Source organism: Rhipicephalus microplus, chromosome X, assembly GCF_043290135.1.
Source record: "Rhipicephalus microplus isolate Deutch F79 chromosome X, USDA_Rmic, whole genome shotgun sequence".
Classification (NCBI taxonomy): domain Eukaryota; kingdom Metazoa; phylum Arthropoda; class Arachnida; order Ixodida; family Ixodidae; genus Rhipicephalus; species Rhipicephalus microplus.
Genome location: NC_134710.1, coordinates 171,015,411 through 171,031,416, shown reverse-complemented (window position 1 = coordinate 171,031,416; position 16,006 = coordinate 171,015,411). Strand labels below are relative to the sequence as shown.

The window sequence follows — 16,006 nt, the reverse complement described above, 5'->3', positions numbered from 1 at the left end:
AAGACTACTGCCATTGTCCACCGTCGTGAATTTCAGCGAACCATTCAAGTGCAGTGACCGTATATATTTTTCTTGATAACTTTAATGCCCGTCTAGCAGAGATGGCAGGTGATATAAACAACCATAACAGTAATACTATAACACCGCTACCACAACAAACTTTTTTTCTTTTGATCACATGCATAATGCTACAGTTGCGCGATTAGATTGTGTGCATTTGGCAGTCCCCAAGTGGAAGTTCCAGCACACGTTCTGCAGCAGTATTGAGGGACGTAGCCAGAATTTCTTTTCGAATGGGGTAAGGGGCGAAAGGTTCAACCATATTTTATTTTTGAGAGTGAGCGTGTATGTGTGCGTGTATATATGCGCGAGAAAAATTGAAAAAAAAAATTGATGGTGTGCATGGGTTTAATGGTCACAATGACAGCGTTGACATCTTTGAGAAACACGTCACCGCGATACAGCACACAACATGTCATGTACTTTCCGTGGCGGGAGTCATCTTGGACCATCTGGCTGGCAGGTTCGGAACAGGCGTTTGTGATCTCGGCAATCTCGGCCATGGTAAGCTGTTCGTGGTAGGCCTTCTCTGCAGAGATGACGGGCGCGTACATAATGGGAAGTGAATCTTGCGATAACGGACTATAAATAAAGGTTGTTAGGTTTACGGTAAGATGCACACACAGCAGGAACATGCGGTGCCAGTTGTTGCTAAAATTGTACGACAAAGTGAAGACGGGAGGTAACCAATGTACATGTATGGCCCCATGACGGCAATAAGACGTTGAGAAGTATTTGACAAATACTTGTCGATGTGTATCTGCCACCGTGACTTCACGTGACCTTCCACAAAATTTCAATTGAATCCTGATGTTGGCAACCACTTATCATTCCCATACATTCTACGAGTAACCAAATCTGTTAGTAAGCATTTGTAGAAGGAAACTGCAGAAAAAAAGATTGAGTCTGAGATTTCCAGCAAGCATGAGTTTCTTGGCAGCTGATTAAGAGAACTTAGCATGCGTCTGTCGATTTTTGAATTTCGTACGTGCTAGAGCTTACGTCTTAAATCACACATTACATACGATGTTTTATGTGTCATTATTGTTGTAAAAGCAATGTGGTTTGCTGAATGACTATACGTGTTATAGGAGAAAAATTTCTAGTTTTGAAAAAAAAAGAGAAAACGTCACAATAAGGTGCGGTTAAGTACTATGGCTCGAGCTAGATAGCTATACTTGTATATCTGCATAGAAAACTTGCTATAAGCCAGTGGAAGAAAGAAAAGTCAAAAAGAAAGAAGGCCTATGCCATGTAATATGACTGCAGTGTGTCATGTGTTTTGCGTAGTGGCCGGAGAGAGTGAGGGAGGGGGGGGGGATTTTAAACAGAGTATCATCAATTACAAATTTCTCGAAGTCTGCCGGGGGGTTTACAGTGTCATCACTGGTTTAAATTTCTTCAAGTGTATTTTTATGACATATTATAATAAGTTTCAAATATCGGCATCATAGACATCAGTGAATAGAGGCCAATATACGTAACATACATAGGCATGAAATGGTAGAATGAATATTGCCTTACACACGTTGTAATTGACCTCTTGTCACACGTTAGTCATCTTATTTTGCTATATATCCCATTTTCTCGCTATATATATCTGCTATCTATTCGCCGAGTTTCTTCGCAGCTGTGGTACAACATGAACCGCAACAATGTAGGACAGATAGGGTCCTTCGAACAAAGTTATCTGCTATAGAAGTCGTGAAACTCCTGGTGTATTTTTTACAAACCTGGGGTAAGGCACCCAGTTGGTGTGGAACTCAATCAAATCGACGTTAAGTTCACCATCGAAGCTGAGCGAAGCCATGATAGAGTAAACTATCTGGCTTATAAGTCGTTTCAGGTTGGCGTACGTAGGCTGTTGGATGTCCAGGTAACGGCGACAGATGTCATAGATGGCTTCGTTGTCAACCATAAAGGCGCCATCGGAGTGTTCCTGCGTGGTGTACATGGTCAGGATAGAGTTGTAAGCCTCATAAACATAAGTAAATATCTCCTCATATTCAGTATTCGTGCTTTAAAAAAAACTGTGAACATGGCGAAAATGCCTGAGAGACAGAGACAAATCGCAGACCTCAAATGATAGCAACACGAAGCAAGACCATATTTAGCAGTACGAAACAGCTAAACGTTTCGCAGTTGGCACGACATTCACATAACTAAAAGTGATTAGAAAGCAACCATTCTCCGGTCGGCTTATCGTCGCCCTGTGATGCCATCTGTGTTCTCTTTGAAGTTACGTGCATGGTGCGTTGGTCAGAGCCTACCCCTATGAGCGTGGTACTTGAACACCAGCGCAAAGGACGGGACCAAGAAAGAGAAGACACATACAACGCTGTCCTAGCAACCGAGTTTATTGGAAGAAATGTTTTTTTAAAGCTAGATAACAAGCATATAAGTACATGCTAAGCACATGCCATTTGTTAACATGTAGAGTCGCAATATTTTTGGGAGTGCACACGGGACCGCGTGGCTCTCCTAAAGCCCCCCGATTTCAGGCTTTCCGGGCTCCCACCGCAGTTAAGCAGCGGTAGCAAGAAGCCTTGCTTACACCGAGTGCCTTCGGCGTACGAGAACTCTGCCGTCGCGCTAAGTGCGTCAGACAAGCCAGCGCATGTCGTCTGCTTCATGCGTACTGCAGCAAGAAAGTCGTGAGCTTCAATGTGGTAATAGTAATATATTAAGTTTTACGTCCCAAAAACGCGATATGATTATGAGGGACGCCGTAGTATAGAGGGCTGCAGAAACTTGGACCGTCTCATGTCCCTTAACGTTCAATGTGGTAGCAACGCTGGACTTGCTATTACGTTCCACACAATTCACGGATGAACCCGACGCACATACTGCGTTTCAGTATGGCCTGGCGCCAGCACACTCGGAAAAAGTTGTGAAAGAGCTTATAGAAAATCGTAGGATTGCTACGCTTTTCTGGTCGGCACAAACACTTTGTGAATATACACAAAAGCAGCCATAGTGTGACACCCTCCTTAAGCTGTGACTGTGGGCGAGCTATAGGCAGCCGTCCGCAAAGAGTGGGAAAACATTCGAGCTCATCATTACCTTGTGCCAACGCTGTGATCCTCATTACTCTTGCAAACGGCAGAAGTGATGATTGATTGATTAAAGCTTTAAATTGATCCTGAGAAGACGCAGGGGAGACCCCGCGCCACCCGGCTAATCCCACGTAGGGACCGTCAAGCCGAGCTTGGCGGCCCGTTCACGGGCACTTTGGACGGCCAGGGTTTTATCGTTAAGTACGGGGCTGCGTAAGAGCGCAACCCACCTGTCCTCGCTCAGGGTGGAGCCGATGGCTTCACATTCCCACAACACATGGTGTTTTTTTTTTTTTTGCAGCGAGACCCATGACAAAATACTAATATAACCCACAACAAAATTTTTCCTGTTCACTGACGCTTCTTTATTAAAACTATCAATATTTTGTGAAACGTGCGCCATATAACAGTTTCCATATTTGTGCTCCTTTGCCGGTCCGTTTTACGACTACGACACAGGAGGACGACGTATGAAAACTACCACACGCACAAGAAGCACACAGTTTGACATGAAAGCATCCTAATTTTAGTTTCAGTCATAGTAAGATCACCACCAAGACCGGGTTACGAGCCTCCGGCGACGTGGGCGCTTGAAGGACCCTCCTCGCGCATGCGCACAGATGTTGTGACGTGTCGCCTAACGGCGCTAGTATATAAATCCACGTGCTCCTGCTCTCACTAAAAAAGAATGCGACAGTACTTGCCCAACGTTGCATGTGCCTTCTTTCTCCTGCTGATATCTTGTAGGCGCTGTTACCATGAATTTCAACCGAGTCGCCCAATCTCATAACTGCAGTTGCTGCTTTACGTTGCTGGGTGCGTCCAGTTATTGAAGGTTGTATTTTACCAAATATCACCGTAGCTAAGCATGTATGAAACGTTTATCACTTCTCGGCGACTGTATTCTGCAAACATTCACAAGAAGTACTTGTACAGATAAAACTTGATGTAACGAAACCCGATTTTATGAATTCCCCTATCCAATGAAGAAGTTTCCGTTATACCACAGGCCGTCGTTAACTCGAATTGGTGAAGCTATCATTGCACTGAGTACGACTTAATGAAGCTGTTCCCGAAATAAATGAGTAAAAAAGGCAGTAAATTTTTTGGGATTTGAATACTGACGTGGTTTTTATTCGAACGTGCGCTGTAGCGTTGGCGGAAACAAAAACAACGCGCAAAACGGCGCCCAATAAAAAGGTGGACACAAGCGACAGCGCTGTTGTTCGTGTCCTCTTTTTCTAGTGCTCAGTCTTTTGCGCTTTCATATAGGCATTTTCTGCAGCGAAAACTGGAGAGAACAGGGCATGCATTTTCCAAGGTGGAGTGCAGTGAAGCCCATTCTACGCACATATAAAAAAATGTTTGCATGCATCTAGCGAATAAAGACCTACCTGTAAAGTGCCTTTGAACTATTTTAGATGTTTCAAGATACTTTGAAATAAATAGGCAAAAAGTGGTATTTTTGCATAAAAAAAAAAAACAACTCGCTAGAGAAAATGGTAAAGAAAAACCTACCTGTGGAGAAGGGTAGATGGGTAACTCGAGCTCAGATTTTTTGCCGTATTCGTCTGAGAAGCGCTGCGTGAGGAGTGACGTTAAGCCGGAGCCGGTGCCACCACCAAAGCTGGGAAAGACGAGGAAGCCCTGTAAACCCGTGCACTGGTCGGCAAGCTTACAGATACGGTCGAGCACGAGGTCGACCATCTCCTTTCCGATGGTGTAGTGATCATGCGTGTAGTTTTTGGCTGCGCCCTCATTGCCAGAGATCATCTTCTTGGGGTGGTAGAGCTGGCGGCAGGACCCAGAGCGGACTTCATCGACCACCGTCGGCTCGTGTTCGATGAACACGGCCCGTGGGACATGGGGGCCTGCGTCAGTCATGGCGAGGAACATGCTGAAGAAATTGTCAACTCCACCCAAGGCCTTGTCACTCGGTATCCAACCATCCTGCTGGATGCCGTGTTCCAGGTAGTACAGTTTCCAGTAGCAGTTGCCAATCTGAAGAACAGCCTGGCGGATGTAGACGTTCATAAACTCCACCTGCTAAATGCAGAAAACAGCGGAATTCATTCGTGGTGAATTGGAATTCTGCAAAAAGGTTTATCTAGAAGGTCGATCGCGCGAAAGATAAAAAAAAATCACACTTTTGGCATAAGGCTAAAGCAGTTAATGCGATAGCAACACATGGGACTGTTATACGAGGTAAGGCTTTGAGAGATTTAAGAACCATGCGAAATGTAGTGAACCTGGTCTAATGCGAGTTGAGCTGCAGCGTTTCTCGCACGCACAACAGCCCGTGCTTCGAGTGTCTGGGCGCGTATGCGAGCCCGTCTTGGTTCAGCGTGGCTATAGGTCTCCGTTGGAGCTGTTCATCCCTGGTGTTCGTACGACACGTGGTGGCATCACAAAGGCCGAACTACGTATACATACAGTGTTTTGGCCAGCGTTTGTCCGGCCTTTTCTTACTTGGTATCAGTCGACGTCAACGATACCTAGGTTGGTAGCGAAAAGCACAGCTCCAATGCGTTTTTGTTCCTGGCCAGGCAGCAGTGATAAACACTTTCGTGAAAAATATACCGCGGTCAACGGATCTTTTAGATGTCGACCTCCTTACGAGTATGGCTATCCGCGAAAGCGCGGTATACGTGAAAAGCGCGCCATCCGGTGAGGAGATCTGACTGCCATGCTGTCTCCTATTTCATGAAAAAAATTTATATTAAGGCCAGATTAGCGAATAGCGCGAAGTCAGAATTCGTTTTCAAATAAAAAATAGGCAAAGAAAAAATTGACAAGCGTCGCGACAGCTGTTTTACGAAGAGAGCGTTTTCGTAAATCCGCGACCATGCTTACAGCCACGCAAGCTAAATATTACAAATATGCTTCTTCAAACACAAATCAATCAATTAAAGTAAAAAAAGAAATAGGTCGTATGAGATTCTCGAATTCTGAACAAATATTTTATTTTTTAAACTTTACAGAAATCTCTGCGTTTTTGAAATATCTGCTTTCTGTGACCGTCTTACGTCAGTCACAACGATGACGATGATGACAACAACAAAACAAAAACAAAGATTCAGATTCATCAATAAAAGAATATGTATTAAAAACTTCTTTATCAATCTTAGTCAGAATGATTAGAACTGTTCTCAAAGGACTGCAGAATGGTATTATAGAAAACAAAAACATTTGGCATCACTTGTATCAAAAGAAAATTACGAAATTTCAAACATGTTTTAGGAGTATTGTGCGTCTTCTTCAGTGTGTGTGTGTGTGTCTGTGTGTGCGTGTGTGCATACTTTGAGTTAGGTACATGTCATAATAACACGTAATGGTCAAAACTCGCCAGAGAAAAAGTTAAATAAATACCTACCTGTGGAGCAGGGTAGATGGATAACTCGAGCTTAGATTTGCCATAGTCGACCGAGAGACGCTCCATGAGGAGTGACGTGAAGCCGGATCCGCCACCAAAGCTGTGAAAGGCGAGGGAGCCCTGCAAGCCCGTGCACTGGTCGGCAAGCTTACGGATGCGGTCGAGCAAGAGGTCGACCATCTCCGTTCCGATGTTGTAGTGACCACGCGTTGAGGTGTTGGCTGCGTCCTCCTTGTCGGAGATCATCTGCTCGAGTTCGGCGAACACGGCCCGCGGGACATAGCGGCCTGCGCCAGTCTCGGCGAAGAACGTGCTGGAGAAATCAACTCCACCCGAGGCCTCGTCACTCGACATCCGGTCATCCTGCAGGATGCCGTGTAATATTGAGTAGCACAAATGCGCAAACACATTGAATTCAAACGTACGCTTGTTTTAGCGTTTTATATAGTAAATTAAACTGCAAGAAGCTGTTGCCACTGTTTCTTTATGTTCATCGCAGTGACAATAGGCAGGCGAAGTGATCCCGGTTGACGTACATCAGGCTATAATATTGCCGAATTATCTCGCAGGGAGCACGCCTGCTTGACCGCCTTTTGTGCTGCACAGGCGCACTAGTTCCAAACAACAAACAAAAATAACACAGTAGCGAGCCTGTAGCTACCACGGCCGAGACTGTCGATATTCTATAATGCTGCGAACTCCACCGCAAACGTGCAAACCACCACAATGGCAGCCGTGATTGCAGTCAACGTGTACTGTAGTTGCGTATCTAACCTTACGCTCAAATACTGAATAAAACAGTAAAGTATAATCAGACGTTAATGTCAAACAGACTGAAATACCTTATTAAGCGCAGATTCTGCAATTTTCAATGAAAGAAGCGCACAAGAGAAACATTTTTAACACAGCGACGAGCAGTTTCATACAGCACATTTGTCGAGGGGATAGCGTGCCACGGATACGCAGAGAAGCGCGGCGCAGTTATGTTGTTCTTGATGAGGAACGTGGAGTCATGGCACGCATAACTTAGCTATTGATTAGTGCTCGACAGTTTCAGCTCTGGAAGACTTTACCATTTTCCGTGATCGTCGGATGAGTCTTTTTGCCTGTGACAAAACGGATATGTGGACTTATCGTGTTCGAAATGCCGCGCTGGCTGCCTTGTCTGCAATGCAGCCGTTTGAAGGTAATAAATTCCTTCTGCTTCGAGCAAGTGAAGATGTATATATAATGTAATGCAACACAAAGTGTTTTGAGACTGGAGACGATCTAGCGTTGCCTTGTAAACAATGCTTCAGACACTGCAGATTCGCTGCCATTTGTTTTGGAGTGTCGTAAAAAAATACGCCGTGTTCAACAGCAGGCTAAATAATTACGAAGTATACTCCTGCAGGCTTGTAGCTCTATCCGAAGTACTAGAAAATGGCACGTACTTGATCGGTAATTAAATATCCTCAAACATGTTGTCTGTTTGTGAGCTTGGACTTTATTGTCAAGCGCTTTTTTTTTTTGCCGCAAATATAAGCTTGACTACGGTTTAAAAGTTGGAATAGATAAACACGTGATCGCTGCAAATAATGTAAAATAATGTGCTGCGACATTTATGAGCATTCTCGAGGGAATTAGAATTTAGAATTGTACGTGACACGAGTTCATTGTGCTAATAATTGCAGTGCAAGGTTGCAAATTATACTGTTGTTTATCTGTACTTTATACCGATATGTACAATAAAGGTGTGCTTATTTATTCAGCAAAGTTGTTGACTGTATGGTAGAGGGATTTGTAGGAAACTGCCATCACATGTGTAAAGGCACGATTGGGTAGAACCTCACTTATGATTGCTTCATAAAAAAATGCCGCCATATCCACGAAGTGAATGATGATGAGTGGGCGAAGCTCCGGAGGTAAACTTGGTAAACCATGAATCCTCCGTACATTTTGCCCACTCGGATGGATGGATGCTATGAGCGTCCCCTTTATAACGGGGTGGTGACAAGTATGCCACCAGGCTCGACAAAAAAAAAAAAACCTTTTTTCTTTTTTTATGTTGGCCTAATGCCTCTACTTCGATAAATTCTATCTTAATGGAAAAAAAGGTAAATTTTCAGCTTAAGTTCTCTGCCATTTACGGCACACTGTCCATATTTTATTTTTCCAATATTTATTTTTGTCCTTTCTCTCTAATTTTCTGCCACCAATACTCTAACCGTCTCTTACTTATTTCAATCGCGGGTGTGTTCAGCTTTCCATTGTTGTCCCTAAAACCCAAGGCTTCCTGTAGGCTCGTGCCCAAACGTACACCTGGGTGGATATCTCCACATTCAATCAGAACATGCTCCGCCGTTTCCTTATCTTTCCCGCAGCATGTGCATTGTTCTTCTTCTTTACTGAATCTTGCTTTATAACTACGCGTTCTAAGGCAACCCGATCTCGCTTCAAACAGTAAAGCTCTTCCCCTTGAATTATCGTAAAATGCCTCCCTCCTTATTTCATTTTTGCCCTTTCAGTAGTTACTCAAAGCCGGTTTTTTCTCCATAGCTGCCATCCAGTAAATCCTCTCCGCCTCCCTGACTTTTCCCTTAACGCTCTTTGTTGACATATGGCTCACAATACCAGCCGTATATTTACTAGTGAGTCTTCTAGTTCTTTTTCTCCACTGTGTGTCCACGCTCTTCCTATACAAATAACGGAACACCTTCTCTGCCCATCTACTCTCCTTCATATTTCTTAGCCTTTCTTCGAACCTTATTTTGCTCTGCGCTTCCCTCGCCTCAAAACCTGCCCACCCCATATCGCCCTTTACAGCCTCGTTTGTCGTCTTCCCGTGAGCACCAAACGCGAGGCGTCCCACAGTCCTTTGATTTACATCCATTCCCGATTGCACCTCTGCCCTCATGCACACCACTGAGTTCCCAAAAGTAAGCCCTGGAACCATTACACCCTTCCACAGACCTCGAAGCACCTCATACCTATTGTATCCCCACAACGCTCTGTGCTTCATTATTGCCGCATTCCTCTTTCCTTTTGCTGCCGAGGCTTTTTCCTGTACCTCCATGTATCTATCACTCTCATTTACCCATACTCCAAGGTACTTGTATTCACTTACCCTCGGTATTTCTTGGCCTTGTATGGACACCGTCTGATCACAGGGATCATTGAATACCATCAATCCACGCTTCGTTACACTGAATCCTAGTCCAAGAGCTTCACCTTCCCTTCCGCATATATTCGCCAGCTGCTGTATATCATCTCGACTGTCCGCAAATAAGACGATATCGTCCGCATAAAATAAACCTGGAAGCTTCTGCTCAATCATCATGCCGCCCTGTTTGTGTGACAGATTAAAACCAATGTTGCTACCTTCTAGCGCTTTTTCCATACTCACCATGTACAGCATGAATAACAGCGGGGACAAAGGACATCCCTGTCTCAGACCCCTGCTAACCTCAACGTTCTCTTTGCTACGCATTCCTTCCCACTCTATGCAAACTGTATTTTCTCGGTATATCTCCCTCAAAAGCTGTATACAGTCGTCGCCCATGCCCATTCCTTTCAATATATCCCACAAAATTTCCTGATTAACGTTGTCGTATGCCCCAGTGATGTCTAGAAAAGCCACGTACAAGGGCCTATTCTCTATTTTAGATATTTCTATACACTGAGTGAGAACAAACAGGTTATCGTCCAACCGCCTGTCGACTCGAAATCCGTTCTGAAGTTCTCCCAAAATATCGTTATGTTCGGCCCATGTTTCTATTTTCATTTTTACTGCTTGCATCGCCAACCTGTATAGTACCGATGTAATGGTTAGTGGTCTATACGAGCGAATCTTGTCCTTTTCTCCCTTGCCTTTATAGATTAAGTTCATTCTACTTTGTCGCCAACTGTCCGGTATTTGTCCGTCCTTTAAGCTTTTTTCTACTGCTTTTAACAATGCTTCTTTAGTGTTATGTCCTAGTTCGTTAATGAGGCTAACGGGAATCCCATCTAAACCCGCGGCAGTGCACTTTGGAATTTTTCCTTCGGCCTTTTTCCAGTTGAAATTATCAAGTACTAGCTCTTCCTCTGTTGCTTTCTCCGCCACACTTTTACTCACCGGGGAGATCCCCTGGACGCTCTTTTGAAACGAATCGGCTGTTACCTTTTGGATGTAACCTAGCGCTTCGTACCCTTCCAATTGATTTCCTCCTTCATCTAGAATATGTTGTTGCGTTGTGACAGACTTCCTACCTAGCGCCTTTATGTGGCTCCAAAAAATCCTAGGCGCGGCCTCCTTTTTTTCGTGTATCTCTGTCATCCAGCGTTCACTTTCACCTTTAATTTTTGCCTCTACCAATTTCTGTACAAGGGATTTTTTCTCTAAATATATTTCCCATATTTTTTTGACTTCGTCCTGCGGCCGCTTCTCCTTTTTTGCCTTTCTATGCTCCCGTGATGCTTCGCGTCGCTTCTCGATCGCCTCCCGGATTTCCTTGTTCCACCAACTTTTTGGCTTCCTTTTTCCTTTCCAGCAAACAGTTTTCTTCTCTTTCCCTATCTCCTTCGTCATTAGATGTAACAGCTCACTATACTCCCAGTCCTTGCCTGGTATTTCGCCTACTTCTTCCTCGACTCTTGCGGCTATATTTATTATTTGTTTGTCATTTAAATACGAGCTGCCAGACTTTGATTCCATGCTCATATTTTCAGTTTCGTATCCCATTTGTAATGTTATTCGTTTATGATCACTACCCAAGCTGTTAATGCCTTCCTCGTCTATCCTCATTTCTGTCAGTTTGTGGTAAATTCCTTCAGTCATGAGACAATAATCAATACTTGATTGCTTGTTTCCGACTTCCCATGTGATCTGGCCGTCACATTTAGGCCCCGTGTTAACTATCTCCAGACTATGTTGCTCGCAAAGATCTAGTAATAACTTCCCATTGGTGTCTGAATATCCGTCAAGGTCATGTATGTGGGCATTCATGTCCCCTAGAAGGATGATTTCGGCCCCATTACCAAATTCCTTAATATCCGCACTCATGCAATCCACTATCTCCTGATTCTTTTCTCTGCAGTTATTCCCCGTCCACAAGTAGGCTACCCCTAGCCACGTTTCCTTTCCACCTACTGTGCCCAGAACCCAGAGGTGCTCTGAACACGTCTGTTTCACTCTAACCCATTTGGCTCCGCGGTGAATTAGCATTCCTACACCCCCACCTTCCCTTTCCGATATGGTCCTGTTACACCCTTCCCAGACATAATTTTTAATATGTGGTGGCTCTTCCAAGTCTCTAAGGTGTGTTTCTGTAACCGCATACACGCCTATCTGTTCTTTGTTTAACTGCTCCTCAATCTCTAACCATTTTGCCTTCTTTCTGCCACCCTGCATGTTTATGTAACTAATTGCAACACGCGCCTTTTTCCTTTTTCTTTTACCTTTTTTCTGGTTTTTCGCAATTCTACCTGTCAAAGCGTCCTCCTGGTTGTTTTCCCTGTTACGACCTACCCCGGACTCCGAAGGGCCCGTGAGCCCCCCAAAAAAGCTACTGCGCGTCCTGCCAGTCGCCAGCCCACCTCGTGTCCAAGCCTCTTATCGAAATGAATCTTGTCTCTTTGGAATCCACCCCACCTGTGAACTTCCCTGTTTAAATCCACTACCTCGAAACCCTTCTCTCGACTAATTCGCCATATCTCTTTGTTTGCATCGACAACCGCTCTTTGCAGGTTGACGTTGCGTACTGGTACTTCCGGTACTGTGCATACTACAATTTGCACCTGGGGGGACACGGTGCGCATGTCATCCACCCCTTTCGCCAAGGTCGTCGCTAGTCCTGACGATTCTTTTTTCAGGACGTCATTTAACCCTCCCGCAATTACAACGAGGTTACGATTGTTAGCTTTAGCTGCGAGTTGTTCACCCGCTTGACTCATTACTGTCCCCAGCGTTTGTCCTGGGAACGTCCCTATCGCAACTCTCTTGTCGCCTTTCACCCTTTCTTTGATTGCCGCTGCGCATCGGACTAAATTTGAGTCACCGGCGACGATGACCTGTTCAGACATTCCTTCTGAAACCTGCACCTGGCTGCTGACTAGGTGACTAGCGTGAGTCACGGCTGCTGGTTTGCTCCCTCCCTCCCTCAAAACTACTTCCCGGTAGCTGGGCCCTGTGGCCAATGTATCTGCCTTTGTCATGCCTGTTTCCCTCATCTCTCCCGCACGGGGGGTCGTCGCCATAATGCTTCCGCCGTCACCTGCGTCTTCGTTCCCTTTCACGACCTTCGATAGGCCCTTCTCGGCTGCCCGCAGCCTTTCCTCCATGGCTGACGTTTTCTCTCGCTCCTTCGCCAATGCATTCTCCAGCTCTGCGATTTTCTCCATGAGCCCACTCTGGACCGCCATCATATTTTTCATTTTCTCCTCGAACTCGCACTGTCTACACTTGGCGTCATCTTCTGCTTTCTCTTCCGCACTAATTTCCACCTTCCACCCTACCCCGCACTCTGAACACTTTACGGTCTTTTTGACCATGGCTAGCTCAGTTTACCGATGCCCACGTGTTAGAAAACTGTACTAAAATACACTGGTCTAAGCCAAAAAGAGCCACAATAATAAATAAATACGCTACACTTCACAGCACCTGCGCATGCACGTGGTCGGTCTACGCGCAGGCCTCAGCCACGTGGTGGCTGGAGAAAAAAAAGACACAGTACAAAATACTAAAAAAAAACGTACACCGTACTAGACCTAATCAAGCTTTACGCTAGCGCCTTACGTTCTCATAACGCTACATACAGAGGCAAGCTGGAAACATGCAAAAACACTTATCTGTAGCTGTCATTCCGGAGCTCTCCAAAAACACGTCCGACCTCTACCACCGCTCGCGCAGAACTCACTCTATTTTATTGCAACGCTCCCCCTAGCGTACGTCGCCGCACTATATCGAACGGTGACACGCGCCATATGTGGCATCATTCCTATTTTATAAAACCTCGCATCTTTCATAATCAACTACACGTACCGCCGTCTAGTTTATAACATCTTGCATCTTTTGGACGGACGGATGGATGGACGGACGGACGGACGGATGGATGGACGGATGGATGGATGGATGGATGGACGGACGGACGGACGGACGGATGGACGGACGGATGGATGGACGGATGGATGGATGGATGGACGGACGGACGGACGGATGGATGGACGGATGAATGGATGGATGGATGGACGGACGGACGGATGGATATGGCTGTACCCTTTAGATCGGGCGGTGGCTAGCGTAATACTTAGAACTGAACGAGAGGTGGCTACATACAGGGGACGCACAGCCCGCGCCTTAAGGAGCTTCGCTCCTAAAATTCTCACAATATACCAGTCATCGATCGAGTCACGTAACAAAAGGTGGGAATTAACCCCCGTATTCTAGAACGTCCCTTCACTCAACGCTTCACCTTCACTTGAGAAAGCCGATGGAAGCGCCCTCTCTTGTCACTGCATATCAGCGATAACGTGGTGCGATTCTCGAACAGCGGAGCGTCATTTTCAGCCGAGCAGCGGCGCAGTGCTCAACTTTGTCAATTGAAGGGCGAAAGTGGAGTCGCGGAGCGTTTGTGAATACGGGGGTAAGAGCCACAGTTTCTGCTTAAACAGGAGCTGTCCGTAATTGCGACTATAGTACTTGTCTTTTGGTTAAGAGCAATATCGACTTTACTTTGGGACACACTGCACGATTTTCTAATAATCCAATGCTAGTTGGATGCTGATGAAATTTAATTTCTGGTAGTATCACGTGTAAACTAATAATTACAGTTTCACTAACAGTGTAAATATTTCTTTCGGGTGATTCCATACGCACGAGATCTACGAAATCGCGAGCGTCTGCAGCCTTTCGAAGGAAGCAATGAAGACGTTTTATAGCCTCCGTACACTTAATCTGCAAATTTGCTAATAAATGAAGTCAAGTCTCAACGCCAAGCTTCCTTGTCTATATGCACCGCCGGTGTCCACGGGCAACTGGAAACAATTGGGACCAGTTCAAGTGGTTTATAATCAAATTCCCAGTGGGGACCAGTTGCCAGTGGGTCTCAACTGGGACCAGTTCAAGTGATTTATGGTCAAATACCCAGTGGGCACCATTTGGCAGTGGGTTATGGTGCCCACTGGGAATTTGACCATAAACCACTTGAACTGGTCCCAAGTATTCCAAGTTAGAATATTTTTACCTGGAAAGGAGATGAACCAGCGGTAGTGGAACTGCAGTCATCCTCGTTGGCCACCACGTCAAGTGGATTCCAAAGCCAGGTTGCATCGTCCAGATATTTCATGTAGTTGACGTCTATGGGTTCGAAGTTGTCCAGTGAGTCGTCAAGATAATCATCGTCAGATGAATCTTCGCCGCCTTCAGCCGAAACGTTTGTCTTTTCCGAGCGCCGCTTCGCCTTCATCCTTTTGTGTCGGTATCAGTCGCTGATGGTGATGATGGTGACGATGGTCCTTGGATCATTGGCACCTACCAATTCTGGAGAATCGGCAATGAGTCGGGTGGATCGTACATACTAAATTTATGATTAATATTTAGTAAGAGGTAAAATTATTTTGAGATAATTGTTATTGTAACGTTAATTATGAATAACTGTAATTTTAAGTTGCACTATTTTGTGCAATCTCCCAAAGACTGAAGATATTTTGACGAGGAAGGCTGAATAAAGAATTGTTAGTAGTTGATAAACCAACCAAATTTATTTGAGTTGCATGTAAACTTTTCGACAGCTTTAAAAATATTCCTGTCCCAGTGTGCCAGCGCCGAGGCCTAAAATGATAACAGAATGGCTGACATGACCGATAGACCACATTGCCGCAATATAATTTCGATGCCACGTTTTTTGTGTAAGGAAAACCGTCGGCAGCTCAACAAGAAATGTTCAATAGTTTCGAATTTGTTGCAATAGAAGAAAAAAAGGGTAGATTGCCAAACCCGCTCTATGCATGTAAAAAATAGGTTTCGAATTCTACAGCGCATTCTGGTTATTACAACTTCAGCTAGTCTTGCTGCACACCATTTTCTGCTCCAAGGGAAGTGTAGGCGCAGAAAGTCCGCTGATGAATCGAGACTCGGAGTAAACACAGATAATCCATGCTTTCTTAATCTTGCCACCGCAACAAACGCCGTAACATGAAGGAGAGAGAGAGCTGTGCCTGTCAGAGAAGCTTTCGCCAGAGAGTCCGCAACTTCATCGAATACAATTCCTTTGTGTCGCGGCAGCCAAATTAATCGCATGTTTCGCAAATGATGAGGAACAAGTGATCGTAATAATCTTAGAATATCCGAATCTGTTGAAGAAGTTAGTGCCGAACACAACGACAATGAATCTGTAACTATAGCCACAGAAGTTATAGTTAAAGGTATTTTACGTAGGGCTAATATAACGGCTAAAAACTCGGCCAAAAATATTTGGGTGTAATCAGGAAGCCCAACAGAAAACGACCAGTTTAGTTATGTAGCAAAATTTCCAACCCGGTCGCACATTTGTGATCTGCA

General features: G+C 45.0%; 1 protein-coding gene across 2 annotated transcripts; it reads right to left on the bottom strand.

Moving 5' to 3' along the window:
* Positions 1 to 390: 390 nt before the first annotated feature.
* LOC119176944 (tubulin alpha chain-like) lies at positions 391 to 14,943 on the bottom strand. Of its 2 annotated transcripts, none has more exons than XM_075878197.1 (5): positions 14,691 to 14,943; positions 6,490 to 6,852; positions 4,635 to 5,162; positions 1,794 to 1,999; positions 391 to 589 (listed from the first exon to the last, which is right to left on the bottom strand). In XM_075878197.1, exons 1-5 carry the CDS (start codon positions 14,910 to 14,912, stop codon positions 499 to 501), a joined length of 1,410 nt encoding a protein of 469 aa, XP_075734312.1. In that variant the 5' UTR covers positions 14,913 to 14,943; the 3' UTR covers positions 391 to 498. The 2 variants fall into 2 exon arrangements, with proteins under 2 accessions (XP_075734312.1, XP_075734313.1); XM_075878198.1 differs by having other exon boundaries at positions 4,635 to 5,159.
* Between the last annotated feature and the right edge of the window lie 1,063 nt (positions 14,944 to 16,006).

Excerpts from the sequence above, each read along its gene's own strand:
- LOC119176944 (XM_075878197.1), bottom strand. The coding sequence starts at position 14,912 with ATGAAGGCGAAGCGGCGCTCGGAAAAGACAAACGTTTCGGCTGAAGGC. Across the intron at positions 5,163-6,489 it reads CCATCTACCCTGCTCCACAG|CAGGTGGAGTTTATGAACGT; the intron begins GTAGGTATTTAT and ends TTCTGCATTTAG. Across the intron at positions 590-1,793 it reads AACTGGGTGCCTTACCCCAG|AGAAGGCCTACCACGAACAG; the intron begins GTTTGTAAAAAA and ends TCATCTCTGCAG.